We start from the raw sequence: 14,389 nt of genomic DNA, 5'->3' as shown, positions 1-14,389 counted from the left end.
GTGTTTGTAGGTTTAAAAATGTATTTGCACACATACATACATGTATACACATATAAGTGCATTATCTATCTATATCTATCTATCTATCTATCTATCTATCTATCTATCTATCTATCTATCTATCTATCTATCATCAATATATATATATATATATATATATATATACACACACACACACACTTTTTAGCCCTTTCCAGTCAAATACCTTGAAACATGGAATATATTTTAATATGTTTTAATGTGTTTTTAATATAAATACTTTGTATTCCTATGTTCTTCAGTTAGAATTTTTTTTTCTTTTTATGTTTTAATAAATAATTCTACATATATCTGTATTTACAATATATGTCTATATCTATAGCTGTATGTATTTATATAGATATATAGGTATAGATATATATTTAACAAAAAATGTATATATATATATATATATATATATATATATATATATATATATATATATATACTGTATATATATATATATTAGGCCATACGATAGGGCAGTCTATGTTTAAAAAACTACAAACTCCAAAGCTAATATTACAAAAAATAAAAAATTTAAAATTAAAGAAAAAAATAAACAAAGCTATCCAAAATAAAACATTTAAACCTAAACTAATACCCCTATAAAATAAACCCCCCCAAAATAAAAACACCCCATAATCTATCAATTAACTCCCAATAGCCCTTAAAGGGCCTTTTGTAGGGCATTGCCCTAAAGATATCAGCTCTTTTACATGTAAAAATTACAAAGTACCCTCTAACAGTAAAACCCCCACCCAACCAACCCTCTCAAAATACAAAACTAAGTCTAAAAAACCTAAGCTACCCATTGTCCCTAAAGGGGCATGTGTATGGGCATTGCCCTTAAAAGGGCATTCAGCTCTTTTACTGCCCTTAAAAGGGCAATCAGCTCTTTTACAGCCCAAAAAACCCTGATCTTAAAAAAAAAGCCACCCCAAACATTTTTAAAAAAAGCCTAAGCCTAAGCCCCAAATAGGCACTCACCGTTCCTGATGTCCGGCGGTGAAGTTCTTCTTCCAGGCAGCTTCATCATCTTCTATCTTCATCCGGAGCGAAGGCGGTGCGGAGCGGTCTTCCCCGATGCGCTGATCCGGAGAGGCGGTCTTCAGCGGCGGTGATCCTCAGCAGTTTGGAGGCTCCTCTTCATCCGATCTCCGTCGTACACTGAAAATTGAATGCAAGGTACCGCATTCAATTTGGGGTACCTTGCATTCCTATTGGCTGAAATTTTGAAATAATCCAATAGGATTAGAGCTACTGAAATCCTATTGGCTGATTCAAAAATGTCAGCCAATAGGAAAGCAAGGTACCCCAAATTAGATGCAGCACCTTGCATTTAATCTTCAGTGTGCGACAAATGATCGCATGAAGAGGAGCCTCCACACCGCTTTGGACCACCGCCACTGAAGACCGCCGCTGAGGATCCGTGCATTGGGGAAGCCAGCTCCGCACCTCTGCTCCATGCCGCCTTTGCTCTGGATGAAAATAGAAGATGATGGAGCTACCTGGAAGAAGACCTTCTCTGCCAGACTTCAGAAATGGTGAGTACCTTTTTAGGGGTTAGATTTAGTCTTTTTTTAAAAAAATAAATAAAATTATTGTTAAGATTAGGGATTTAATGGGCTTGTAAAAGAGTGGAATGCCCTTTTAAGGGCAATGCCATACAAATGCCCCTTTAGTGGCAATGGGTAGTTTAGGTTTTTTTAATGTTAGTTTTTTTATTTTGGGGGTTTGGTGGGTGGGGGAATTAGTATTTTTTAAATGTAAAAGAGCTGTTTAATTTAGGGCAATGTCCTACAAATGCCCTTTTAAGGGCTATTGGTAGTTTAGTTTAGATTATGTGGTGTTTTTATTTTGGGGGCTTTTTTATTTTTATAGGGATTTGGTTTAATTTTTTTTATTTTTTGTAATTTTGATTAATTTTTTTAGTAATTTAATGTTAGGTTTTATTTTTAAATTAATGTTAGTTTTTTTTAATTTTATTTGTAATTTAGTATTGAGTTTAATTTAGGGGGTGTTAGGTTAAGGGGCTGCGATGTGGGGGTTTGGTGGTTTAGGGATTAATATTTTAATTATGTTATTTGTTGTTATTTAATTTGTGGATTAGGGGTTAATTACTTTATTATTTTTCAATGTGGGGTTGGCGGTTTAGGTGTTTGTTAATACTTGGTGCAGGAGGTCAGGTTTTTTTTGTTATACTTTGTGCGGGTGGTTTAGGTTTTATTTTTAAAATAATGTTATTTTTTTATTTTAATTGTAACTTAGTATTGGGTTTAATTTAGGGGTGTTAGGTTAGGGGGTTTAGTAATTAAATTGGTTATTTGCGTTGGGGTTTGGCGGTTTAGGAGTTAATAGGTTAATTAGGTTTATTGCGATGGGGGGTTGGCGGTTTAGGGGTTAATAGGTTAATTAGGTTTATTGCCATTTGGGGGTTGGCGGTTTAGGGGTTACATTTTTAATTATGTTATTTGTTGTTGTTTAATTTGCGGATTAGGGGTTAATAACTTTATTATTTTGCAGTGTCAGGGTTGGCGGTTTAGGTGTTTGTTAATACTTCGTGCAGGAGGTTAGTTTTTTTGTTATACTTCGTGTGGGTGGTTAGGTTTTTTTTATTATTTTGTGCGGGCAGTTACGTGTTTTTTTATTTCTTGTGGGCGGTAACGTGTTTTTTTGTTATTTCGTGCAGGCGGTTGCATGTGTTTTTGTTAAGGCTTCGTCTGCATCCAGGTGGATTCCGAAAATGGTAGGGTAGTGAAAGAATCCACGATTATAGTATAGATATTTTATATATATATATATATATATATATATATATATATATATATATATATATATATACGTATATAGTTAGATATTTAAAAATAAAAACAACATTTTCGTCTATGTGAAAAACATAGGAATTTGAAGTATTCCTAAAGCAGCTTTGGGTTTTAGCGCAGTTGGTTTAGAGCAGTTTTGGATTAGCATGCTAGTGATAACTAATAGTTTTTTTCTTCGACACGCCCCATAGAAGTCTATTGAGAAAGCAGGTTAGCTTGGTTGCTGTGCCGGCGATCTTAACTAAGATGGTCCTCGGCAGTGAAATAACAGCACAGTGCATTTGCAGTGGCCATCTTTGTTAAGGTTGTCAGCTGACCAGTATTTCTAATAGGCTGAGACAGGCGCCCCACTATGTACTTCAACTTGTAATATGTGTGCTAATATTGTTGCGATCATTTTTTAATTTGAGCGCAGTTAAATAAATTAGTGCACCACTTGCAATCTGGCCCCAAATCTGTAAAACACCAGCTGGGTGGATACCCTGAAAATTATTTTTTTTAAATCTATTTTTTACGTTGCTGTTTCCTGCAAACTAAAAGCTAAAAGTTATTTGACAACAAAAATGGTAGAATTTGCATGGTTATAATCACATTTAAAATATATGTAAGTGCAAAGCATGCCAAACAACTAAAAACAGGTCTAGCACAGAGTGAAATCACTGGAATGGCTCAGCACTGAAACAGTCCAGGAAAAATGCTTCTTGTACAAGCTCTCATTGTTTTAGAGACTGACTTTGCTGTGTCTTTGATCTGTGGGGCATATTACTAGTGATCAAAGGCGGACACATTCACTTATTATTACCAGGATGGTAGGCTCAGCTATGTGGTCCTCCTCTCAGAGTTCCAAAACCACACAGGTCCCTCGTGCATCTCTCCAGCAACTTCCTAAGTGCAGTGGCCCTTCAGTAACTAAAAACCTCAACTACCATTGGGTAGACTTTATCAAGAGAAAAGGGGCACTGTCTCTTTGTATCTTTATAGATTTTGACTGTAAACTTTTGGGCAACAGGACAAAGCAGAATTGCCTGAATTGCAGCAGCACTTTGAATTTAGAAGATTGATTGCTAAAACATTAATAAAAGTAGTAACATAATTTAATTTCATCCACATTCATAATATATGTTTTTTTTAATATTTTATTAATATATTATTTGATATAAAAAAATCCTTATTTCATGTGCTCCTCAGGTTACATGGAAAACAAAAGCTAAAACTTATTAGCAGAGCAATTTCCTCTACTGATGCCTTTTCTGGGTTTGCTCATTCTTTCTATTCCCCAATCCCCATCTTTTCCCCATCATCCATAATTTTCTTTGCCTTCATATACATTTTTACCCATTTTCAATTAATAAAAATAAAAGTCTTATAATACAATCAGGATTCAACCACAGATGTAGATGTAAAACATACATATACATGTGCAGCTTGTAGATGCTGATATTGCATATGAGATATGACATCAGCAGGTTTCTGAGATAGTGATTGGCCATGCTAAATCTAAGAGAATGCAACCAAATAATTCAATATGCTAAAGCACTTTTCCAAAAAAAGGAGAGAGAAGCTTAATTTGGAGAAAATCAAACAAGAACAAAGTGATTTTATTGTTCTAGATGACTTTATTAGATACATTGGTAATTGCTTATTTCATTCTCCACTTTATTAATGATTTTATTTTTTACCTTTTTTTTAGTTTGTTTTTAGTAGCTAGGGCACTGTAAATACTTTAAACAGCTTATTATATTCTGTTTGAAGGTGCCAATATCTATACCTTGCTTCTGAGAACATGCACACCCATTGTGATCATTGTAATAACACTGCTGCTGGGCACAGCTACAATACCATAGTTGCTACTCACTATGCTATTGATTTTCTTCTTGTACTTGCACCTCCCTTTTAAAAGTTATTTAACCCGTTACAGATGGCTGTTGGTACGGTAAAGCTCTGCATCTTCATACTGGGTGCAGCCATTTTGGAGCTTAGATATTCTTGCACCCTTTACAGAAGTAGTGCACATTCATAGAAGTTTTTTCACAGCTTATTGTGACTTTGGATTAGCATTCATTATACATAGATTTATGTTATGAGATGCAGGACACAGCATAGAATGTACAACGCTATTTTATTGCAGAGCATAGAAGTATACAGCTTGTACAACACATCTAACTTGGTAACTGTGACATAGGCAATAATGGCTATAAGCCACGCCCCCATCCAAAGACGTCACCTCCCACTCTCAACACATCTTCCCCTTTTTCAAAAGACAAAGCATACATTTTTTTTAGAGTACATTAATTAACAAGGTATACAAGAAGCATACAAAAATAGTTTTGTTTAGTGCATAACAAATAACAAGTTAAAGAAATTATATATATGAACAACAAGAAATACAATCCTGACTTGACCATCGGGGTAGACTACCCTAGTCCACAGTGACCATGGGATTATTCTGCCCATTCTTCTGGTCACTGCTCTAACTAGTGCTAATCCCGATATCGGTCTGGAAGTTTCACCACTCTTCCACTTGACGTCACTTTACATGAACTGTACTCTGATACAAAAGAAGGTGATTGAGAGTCTGCTGGAAGCAAACAAGCATCCCCGCTGTGATCTTGCTGAGGGGAAGGCATCCCTCTTAAAACAGGTGATCCCACCGGCATCCAGTCCCAAACTCTCAGGTACTGGCTGAAGATGTCTTCTTTTTCGATGTGTGACTGTCCCTCCATCTGTAAGGACTATATAAGACCTTGGTTCTGGAGAGTGTCCAATTACTGTAACAGGCATCTTCCATTTCTTCTCATCATCCAGTTTAACTCTGACACTTTGCCCTAGATTCAGCTCCTGCAAGGGCCTCACAGAGTGTTTTCTGTTGTAGAAGAATCGATAACCCCTTTTAGCCTCTTCATCCCTCCTAAGGACCTCATCCCGAGGAACAGAGCTGGTCGGCTGGAAGACACCCACAGAGAGTAAAGTGGTGCGAATCTGATGTCCCAGCATCAGCTGTGCCGGGCTAAAACCCGTGGCTTGGATGGGAGTCGCCCTATAGGCCAAAAGAGCTAGGTACAGCTCAGATTGCTTCAAAATTAACTTTGTTGTTTGAACTGCCCTTTCAGCCATTCCATTGGCCTGCGGGTAATGTGGACTTGACGTAGAATGGACAAAATCATATTCACTGCTGAAAGAACTGAACTCCATGGAAGCAAACTGCAATTCGTTATCACTCACTAACTCCATTGGTATGCCCCACCGGTCGAACAAGCTCTTGAGATGAGTGATAACGGCTTGACTGGTGATCTCATTCAAGGGTGCAATCTCCAAATACCTGGAATTGTAGTCAATCACGACTTGGTACTTTTTCCAGTGCTGTTCACACAAATCAGCAGCTATTTTCTGCCATGGGCCTGCAGGCAGCAGAGTAGAAATCAAGGGCTCCCTTCTCTGAGTAGGCCAGTGTTCGCGGCAAAAGGCCCATTTTGACACGTGGCTTGCAATGTCGGAACTGATCCCAGGCCACCATACTGCCGTAGCTGCTCTTTCTCTGCACTTTATAATGCCTAAGTTGCCATCATGAGTCCTGCTTAACATCTCCTGCCGCATGCTAACAGGAATAACAATGTGGTCCTGGAACAGCACCAACCCACCTGCTCCGTGAGCTGCGACCTCTCTGACTGGTAAGAACTTAAAGATATCCAGGCTGCCCTGCTCTCGGGCCAACCTTCTTTTATGTACTTAATAACTCCTTGAAGGTCTGTATCTAAACATTTTCTTATTTGCTCTAGCTTCCCTGATGAAATGGATTTGGATGCCAGAACTGAATCCACATACACTTTCACATCTGATTCCGTTGAAGATTCTTCAGCAGCAGTCAGTGGGAGCCTGGAAAGTGTATCTGCCACTACCAGTTGTTTCCCCGGCACATGCACTGCCTAAACATTGAACCTGAGCAGCCTCATCAGAAGTCTCTGGCATCTTAGGGGTGTTTTGTCAATATCATAGGAGTTGATTAGAGAGACTAGCGGTTGATGTTCAGTCTAAATTTCTCTAAACCCACTAAGTAACGCTGGAAGTGCTCACAGGCCCAAACTTCAGCCAGGAACTCTTTTTCAATTTGGGCATATTTTGACTCAGTCAGCAGCCGTCAGTGTACGGGAACAGTAGGCAATGGGCTGTAGTTTGTTCTCATTCAGCTGCAGGAGGGCGGCACCTAGCCCAAAACTGCTCGCATCAGCACTAACCACAGTGTTTTTAGAAGGGTCGTATAACCCTAACACTGGGGCAGACCCCAGCAAGGACTTGACCTGTACAAAAGCTTCTTTCTGTGAAGGACCCCAGACCCAGGCAGCATATTTCTTCAACAACTCTGTGATAGGGTGTAGTACTGTGGATAAATCTGGAAGGAACCTGCCCACATAATTCACAAGGTCCAATATTTGACTCAGCTCGTGTACATCAGAAGGACTTTTCATCTGTTAAATAGCAAGGGTTTTATCAGGGTCCGGCTTGATGCCATCTCCATTAATGATATGACCAAAGTAGCATAACTCAGATTTTCTAAAATGGCATTTCTGCCTAATTTCAGCCCGGACTCTCTAATGGTCCGCAGCACACAGCTCAATCGCTGGTCATGTTCTTCCAATGTAGACCCATACACTAAAATGTCATCCATGACGACTGCCGTGCCCTTGTGGTCCTTTAGGAGGGAACTCATCTCTCTTTAAAATATTTCAGGAGCAGAGGATATCCTGAAGGGAAGTCTCCAGAAGCAAAACCGACATACCGGTGTAAAGAAGGTAGTCAGTTTGCAGCACTGTGGATCTAGAGGTATCTGCCAGAAGCCCCTGGAAGCATCCAGTGTAGAGATGAGCTTTGCCTCAGCCAGTTTCGGAGCTATGTCTTCAAGCATCGGCAGCACATATCTCTCTCTCTTCAATGCCTCATTCAGCCTTTTCAAGTCTACGCAGATGTGCACCTTCAGATTTTTCTTCGCAACAGGCACAATGAGGGCACACCAGTCAGTTGCTTCAACAACCTCTTCAATAACTCTCATATTCTTCATACGCAGAAGTTCCTTCTCCACTTGAGGCATGAGTGGGAACAGAATTCTACGAGGACTGGTAATGCTGTATGGGACTGCATCACTTTTAAGTGATATACGACTGGGTTGCAATTCAGTAGGCCCAATTCACCAAACATGTCTTCTGAAATCTCATTCACTCTGGCGACAAGGCCCAAACCACAGGCTGCTTTCCTGCTCAATAGGTTAACACCAGGGACAAAACTATAGGGGGTGCACTGGGCCCCCAAGGGTGGGGGCCCAGCTTAAAAAAAAATAAAAAATGTTTTAAATAAAAAAAGTTGACCTGCCACTGCCTGCACTGATATCATGTGAGTGTGACATGATGCTTCACTAGTCTCTCTGACTAAAGGGATTAGTCTTTCTGTTTTACCTATTGGTGTTTATGTATGTGACTGTGTGTGTATTTATGCATGTATGTGTGTGTGTGTGTGTGTGTGTATGTTTGTGGAACCAGCAAATTACAGACCTTGTTACTACAGCATGGGGGGAGGAGGTAAACAGTGTCACTATACAGTACCACTATATACAGTACGGGGGGCTGGACTATGTCACAGACTACTGTGGTCACTTTATAGCGGGGCGGGTAGGGTCAGGCCAGCCATCTCACCGGCAGATTACAGACTGTGTCACTGACTCTCTATATACAGTACTGGTGGGTTAAACAGTGTCACTATATACAGTAATAGGGGGTCAGACCATCTCACAGACTGTGGGCACAGGGTACCTCCTTTTGCAGACATGTAATCTGATTCACATTTTTTTCTGTGTTAAATGTTAAAAAAAAAGAAGATATGTATGAAATTCACTTTTTGGGGGGGTGCTTATTAGAGTCTTGCACCTGGGCCCTGTGGTTTTTAGTTACACCTCTGGTTAACACACTGACCTCTAATTACATGTACCCAAATGATGAACTTCCTCTGCTTGTACTCACAGCTGGCAAGAAATTTACCTGCACAATCGATGTGGCCACCAGGACTATGAACTTTCGTTGTAACTTTCGCCAGCTGAGGCTGTCGAGGCTGTTTTATGAATGCTGCAAGGGACATAACAGTGATGTCTGCTCCTGTGTCAATCTTGAAGGCAACCTTGGCTCCCATTACAGTAAGGGTAACCCGCCAATCTTCGTCTGAACCAGACCGTTCAACAACAGACCCTACAAAGGACACTTCTTGACCCTCCTGGTCACTATCCACCTGCATCTCGTTAATGTATTCAGTTTTACACGCCACTTCAAAATGACCCATTTTATTACACTTCCTACATCTTTTATCTTCAGCGGGGCATACAACATTCTGATCATGGGTACGGTTACACTGCGTGCAGCGAGCCAGCTGCGCCCATCCACTTTTGGGCCTATCTGTTGCCCTTGGTCTACCGCTCACACTGTGCCTTTCACTAGCAGCTCTCCTTAAACTGCTGCACTTCATCCACAATACTCTCAGACCTCAGATCAGCACTTTGCTTTTTCACCAGTTCACTCTGGCAGGTCATCCTAATAGCCCCATCTAATGTTAATTCAGCCTCCAACTGTAGCTTCAGTGAGACCTCAGCATCTGCAATTCCTATGACTATTCTGTCTCTGATTTGCTCTTCTTTAGAAACACCAAACTTACAGAATGCAGCTAGTTCATACAGGCTGCGCACAAATTACTCCACAGATTCTCCCACATGCTGAGCACATTTGTGAAAACAAGCCCTCTCATGAATCACATTTCTTTTGGGCACAAAGTGAGCACTGAGTTTGTTAATTACTATATCAAAGTTAAATTCTTCCCCTTCTTGGAAAATAAAAGCATTGGACACTGGCTCCACATCTTTCCCCATAGAGTATAAAAGAGAATTAACTTATACTTCACCACTTTCCTTGTCCAGCTTGGAAGCAATCCTGAAGCGCTGAAACCGCTGACGCCATGTGGGCCAAGCTGCAGGCTGAGAGAAATTACTCAGGAAACAGAAGCACAGGCAAGAACTTCTGATACCATGTCATTAGATGCAGGATACAGCATAGAAGGTACAACGCTATTTTATTGCAGAGCACAGAAGTATACAGCTTGTACAACACATCTAACTTGGTAACTGCAACATACACAATAACGGCTATGAGCCACACCCCCATCCGTTGACGTCACCTCCCACTATCATCGCGATTTACTTTGCTCAATATTATTTGTCTGACCTTTTTTTTGTTTTATTTATGTTATGTAACATAAAAATTGTATAAAAATTGCATTAATTTAAGTCTCCCACTCTATATTGTGTGTGCTAACCCTTAGCACATGATAAAGCTGTGAGAAAGTTGACAACACCATTGAACTGTAAATATGCACCATTTCTGTAACAGGATACAAGAATACCTAAGCTCCAAGATGGTGGTGTTCAGTTTGAAAATATGCAGCTTTACCAATTAGTCCCTGTAAAGGATTAAAATAAGAGAACGGCTCCGAAGAGAAGCGCAGAAACAGGCGGAAAACTTTAACATGCTGAGTAGTAAACATTATGTTGAAGTTTTGTCCAGCAGTTTAATGTTACTTTGAAGGGACATCAGACACTAATAAATTTATAAGCACAGTATTTAGGTTATTCCCCCCCCCCCCTCTATTCATGGGTGCCGCCATCTAGGGCCCCACACTTGGTAGAGTCAGCTCTTCCGCCATGTTGAAATCTAGATTTCCCTGCATTCCAGTGCAGACTTGTTTGATCAGATACCTGCAGTGTAACCTATGTTCCAAAATGGTGGCACCCATAATTAGAGGAAGGTACATGAAATGTATTTATTGTTTAATTTCCCTTTAATTATGTTATATATCCCTTTTATATTATTTTCTTGACAAAGGCTAAACGCTGAAATGCTTTGATCCCTTGATCTCACTTCGAACCTGCAACAGAGCGGATTGAGAAGACGGCATTGTTCCATATATTGCTGTTGTGGAGTTGCAGGTTGTGAGAATAAAACCTTCTATAGAAGCGCACTGAGGCAAACGCATAGGAGAATTGTGATAGCGCTTGATAAATCTTGCTCTATATGTGATTTTATATTGTCCATATTAATTATTTTATTAATTGAACTTACAGTATATATAATTTTTATCCAATGTCCAAATGGCTCTCTTTAGTACTACCTATTGGCTAGATTACGAGTTTTGCGGTAAGAGCTGCTCAGTACTAACTTGCAAGTTATTGTCACCTCTCACCTCCCTATAGCGCTCCTATTACAGGTTTACAAAAACCCAGCGTTAGCAGGCAATAAGTGAGCGTAAAGCACAATTGAGCTCCATACCGCACTCCAATACCAGCACTGCAGTGAGCTGTTTTTACGTGCTCGTGCACGATTTCCCCATAGTTATCAATGGGGAGAGCCGGCTAAAAAAAAGCCTAACATCTGCAATAAAGGAGCGTAAAGCTCCATAACGCAGCCCCATTGATTCTTATGGGGAAAGAAAATTTACGTTTACACCTAACACCCTAACATAAACCCTGAGTCTAAACACCCCTAATCTTCTGCCCCGACATCGCCGACACCTACATTACACTTATTAACCCCTAATCTGCCGACCCCGACATCGCCGCCACCAACCTATACTTATTAACCCCTAATCTGCCGCCCCCGACATCGTCACCACCTACATTACACTTATTAACCCCTAATCAGCCGCCCCCAATGTCGCCATAACCTACCTACACTTATTAACCCCTAATCTGCCGCCCCCAACATCGCCGCCACTATACTAAAGTTATTAACCCCTAAACCTAACCCTAACCCTAACACCCAGTAACTTTAATGTAATTAAAATAAATCTAAATAAAACCTACTATTAATAACTAACTAATTGCTATTTAAAACTAAATACCTATAAAATAAACCCTAAGCTAGCTACAATATAACTAATAGTTACATTGTAGCTATCTTAGGTTTTATTTTTATTTCACAGCTAAGTTTGTATTTATTTTAACTAGGTAGTATAGTTAGTAAATAGTTATTAACTATTTACTAACTACTTAGTTAAAATAAATACAAATTTACCTGTAAAATAAAACCTAACCTGTCTTACACTAACACCTAACCTTACACTACAATTAAATAAATTACATTAATTAAATACAATTAACTAAATTACAAAAAAAAAAAACACTAAATTACACAAAATAAAAAAGAAATTATCAAATATTTAAACTAATTACACCAAATCTAATAGCCCTATCAAAATAAAAAAGCCCCCCCAAAATAGAAAAAACGCTAGCCTAAACCAAACTGCCAATAGCCCTTAAAAGGGCCTTTTGCGGGGCATTGCCCAGAAGAAATCAGCTCTTTTACCTGTAAAAAAAAATACAAACAACCCCCCAACAGTAAAACCCACCACCCACACAACCGATCCCCCCAAATAAAAACCTATCTAAGGCCCTTTTAAGGGCTATTGACAGTTTAGTTTAGGCTAGGGTTTTTTTTTTATTTTTGGGGGGCTTTTTTATTTTTATAGGGCTATTATATTAGGTTTAATTAATTTAAATATTTGATCATTTCTTTTTTATTTTGTGTAATTTAGTGTTATTTTTTTGTAATTTAGTTAATTGTATTTAATTAATGTAATTTATTTAATTGTAGTGTAATGTTAGGTGTTAGTGTAACTCAGGTTAGGTTTTATTTTACAGGTAAATGTGTATTTATTTTAACTAGGGAGTTAGTAAATAGTTAATAACTATTTACTAACTATTCTACCTAGTTAAAATAAATACAAACTTGCCTGTGAAATAAAAATAAAACCTAAGATTGGTACAATGTAACTATTAGTTATATTGTAGCTAGCTTAGGCTTTATTTTACAGGTAAGTATTTAGTTTTAAATAGGAATTAGTTAGTTATTAATTATAGGTTTTATTTAGATTTATTTTAATTACATTAAAGTTAGTGGGTGTTAGGGTTAGGGTTAGGTTTAGGGGTTAATAACTTTAGTATAGTGGCGGCGACATTGGGGGCGGCAGATTAGGGGTTAATAAGTGTAGGTAGGTGGCGGCGATGTCGGGGGCGGCAGATTAGAGGTTAATAACTGTAATGTAGGTTGTGGCGATGTTAGGGACAGCAGATTAGGGGTTAATAATATTTAACTAGTGTTTGTGATGCAGGAGTACAGCAGTTTAGGGGTTAATATGTTTATTATAGTGGCGGCGATGTCCGAAGCGGCAGATTAGGGGTTAATCATTTTATTTTAGTGTTTGCGATGCGGGAGGGCCTCGGTTTAGGGGTTAATAGGTAGTTTATGGGTGTTAGTGTACTTTTTAGCACTTTAGTTATGAGTTTTATGTTACGGCGTTGTAACATAAAAGCCATAACTGCTGACTTTCAGTTTACGGTATGGATCTTGACGGTATTGGCTCTACCGCTCACTTTTTGGCCTCCCAGGCAAACTCGTAATACCGGCGCTATGGAAGTCCCATTGAAAAAGGACTTTTGGAAAGCTGTGGTAGTTACGTTGCGTTATGGCCAAAAAATGTGCGGTGCAGCTAAAACCTGCAAACCCCGTAATACCAGCGGTAGTGAAAAAGAGACCTTAACGCTGCTTTTTCACTCATACCGCAAAACTCGTAATCTAGCCGTATGTTTTTAGTTTCCTATTTGGTGTTTCTCACTATTTTGGCAGTATAGTGAAGTTTAAGTAAGCAGTATTTGGGTCATTTAGGAATATTGGAAATTGTTTTTTTGTGTTTGTACCCTTTCATTATTTTGCCTGACCATATATTTTATATGAAAGTGCCCCATCTGTTTCCATCTAAAACATATACAGTAACTATTACTGTTGCAAAACCAATATGTAGAAAAACTTCAAATTAAATATCGATTACAGGTCATTTCCAGAACTTGAAGCTATGTTGCCTTACCTTTGGCCATGTATTCTGTCACAATGTAAATTGGTTCTTTGGTAACCACCGCAAATAGTCTAACCAATTTATCGTGCTGGAGCATTTTCATCAGGTTAGCCTCCTCTATGAATGACTCAGGAGTCATATTGCCTTCTTTCAAAGTCTTAATAGCAACCTTTGTGTGATTTTTATAGTATCCTAAATGAGCATAAAGAAAACAAATTAATTAAGAATATTAAGCAATAGGATTTTTTAGATTCACAACAATGAACTGAATACATTTGCCCTGACATATGACCCAATAATCTAAAGGTCTCTGGGCTGGCGAGATTATTAAAAAATGCTCAAAGTACTTCTATTTCCCTGGTGGAACGATCTAAAGACAATTTTTACCCTGAAAACAGGGTGTCTTGCTAAGGGGCGTATACTGCATTTTCATATGGGAAGGAGATACAGTACATACATTACAAAAGTGCACAACAAAATTTGTATCTTAAAAATATTACAAAACAAGCAATTGAATAATTTACTAAAAATATGCAAGAAAAAATTGCCCCTGTGAGGGTCAGCATGAAAAACACATTTTATCTGTGCGAAGTTTACATTATTTTTGGCATCTT

General features: G+C 38.7%; 1 protein-coding gene across 1 annotated transcript in view; it reads right to left on the bottom strand.

Annotated features, from left to right (window-relative positions):
• BLK (BLK proto-oncogene, Src family tyrosine kinase) overlaps positions 1-14,389 on the bottom strand; it is a 111,855-nt gene that overhangs the window by 75,235 nt on the left and 22,231 nt on the right. Inside the window, exon 4 of the mRNA XM_053709547.1 lies at positions 13,788-13,967. Coding sequence (XP_053565522.1) covers positions 13,788-13,967 — 180 coding nt within the window. The remainder of the gene's footprint in view (positions 1-13,787; positions 13,968-14,389) is intronic.

The sequence above is a fragment of the Bombina bombina genome, chromosome 4 (genome assembly GCF_027579735.1).
Source record: "Bombina bombina isolate aBomBom1 chromosome 4, aBomBom1.pri, whole genome shotgun sequence".
Classification (NCBI taxonomy): Eukaryota; Metazoa; Chordata; class Amphibia; order Anura; family Bombinatoridae; genus Bombina; species Bombina bombina.
Note: the sequence above shows the minus strand (reverse complement) of the source record. Positions and strands in the feature narration are given on the sequence as shown.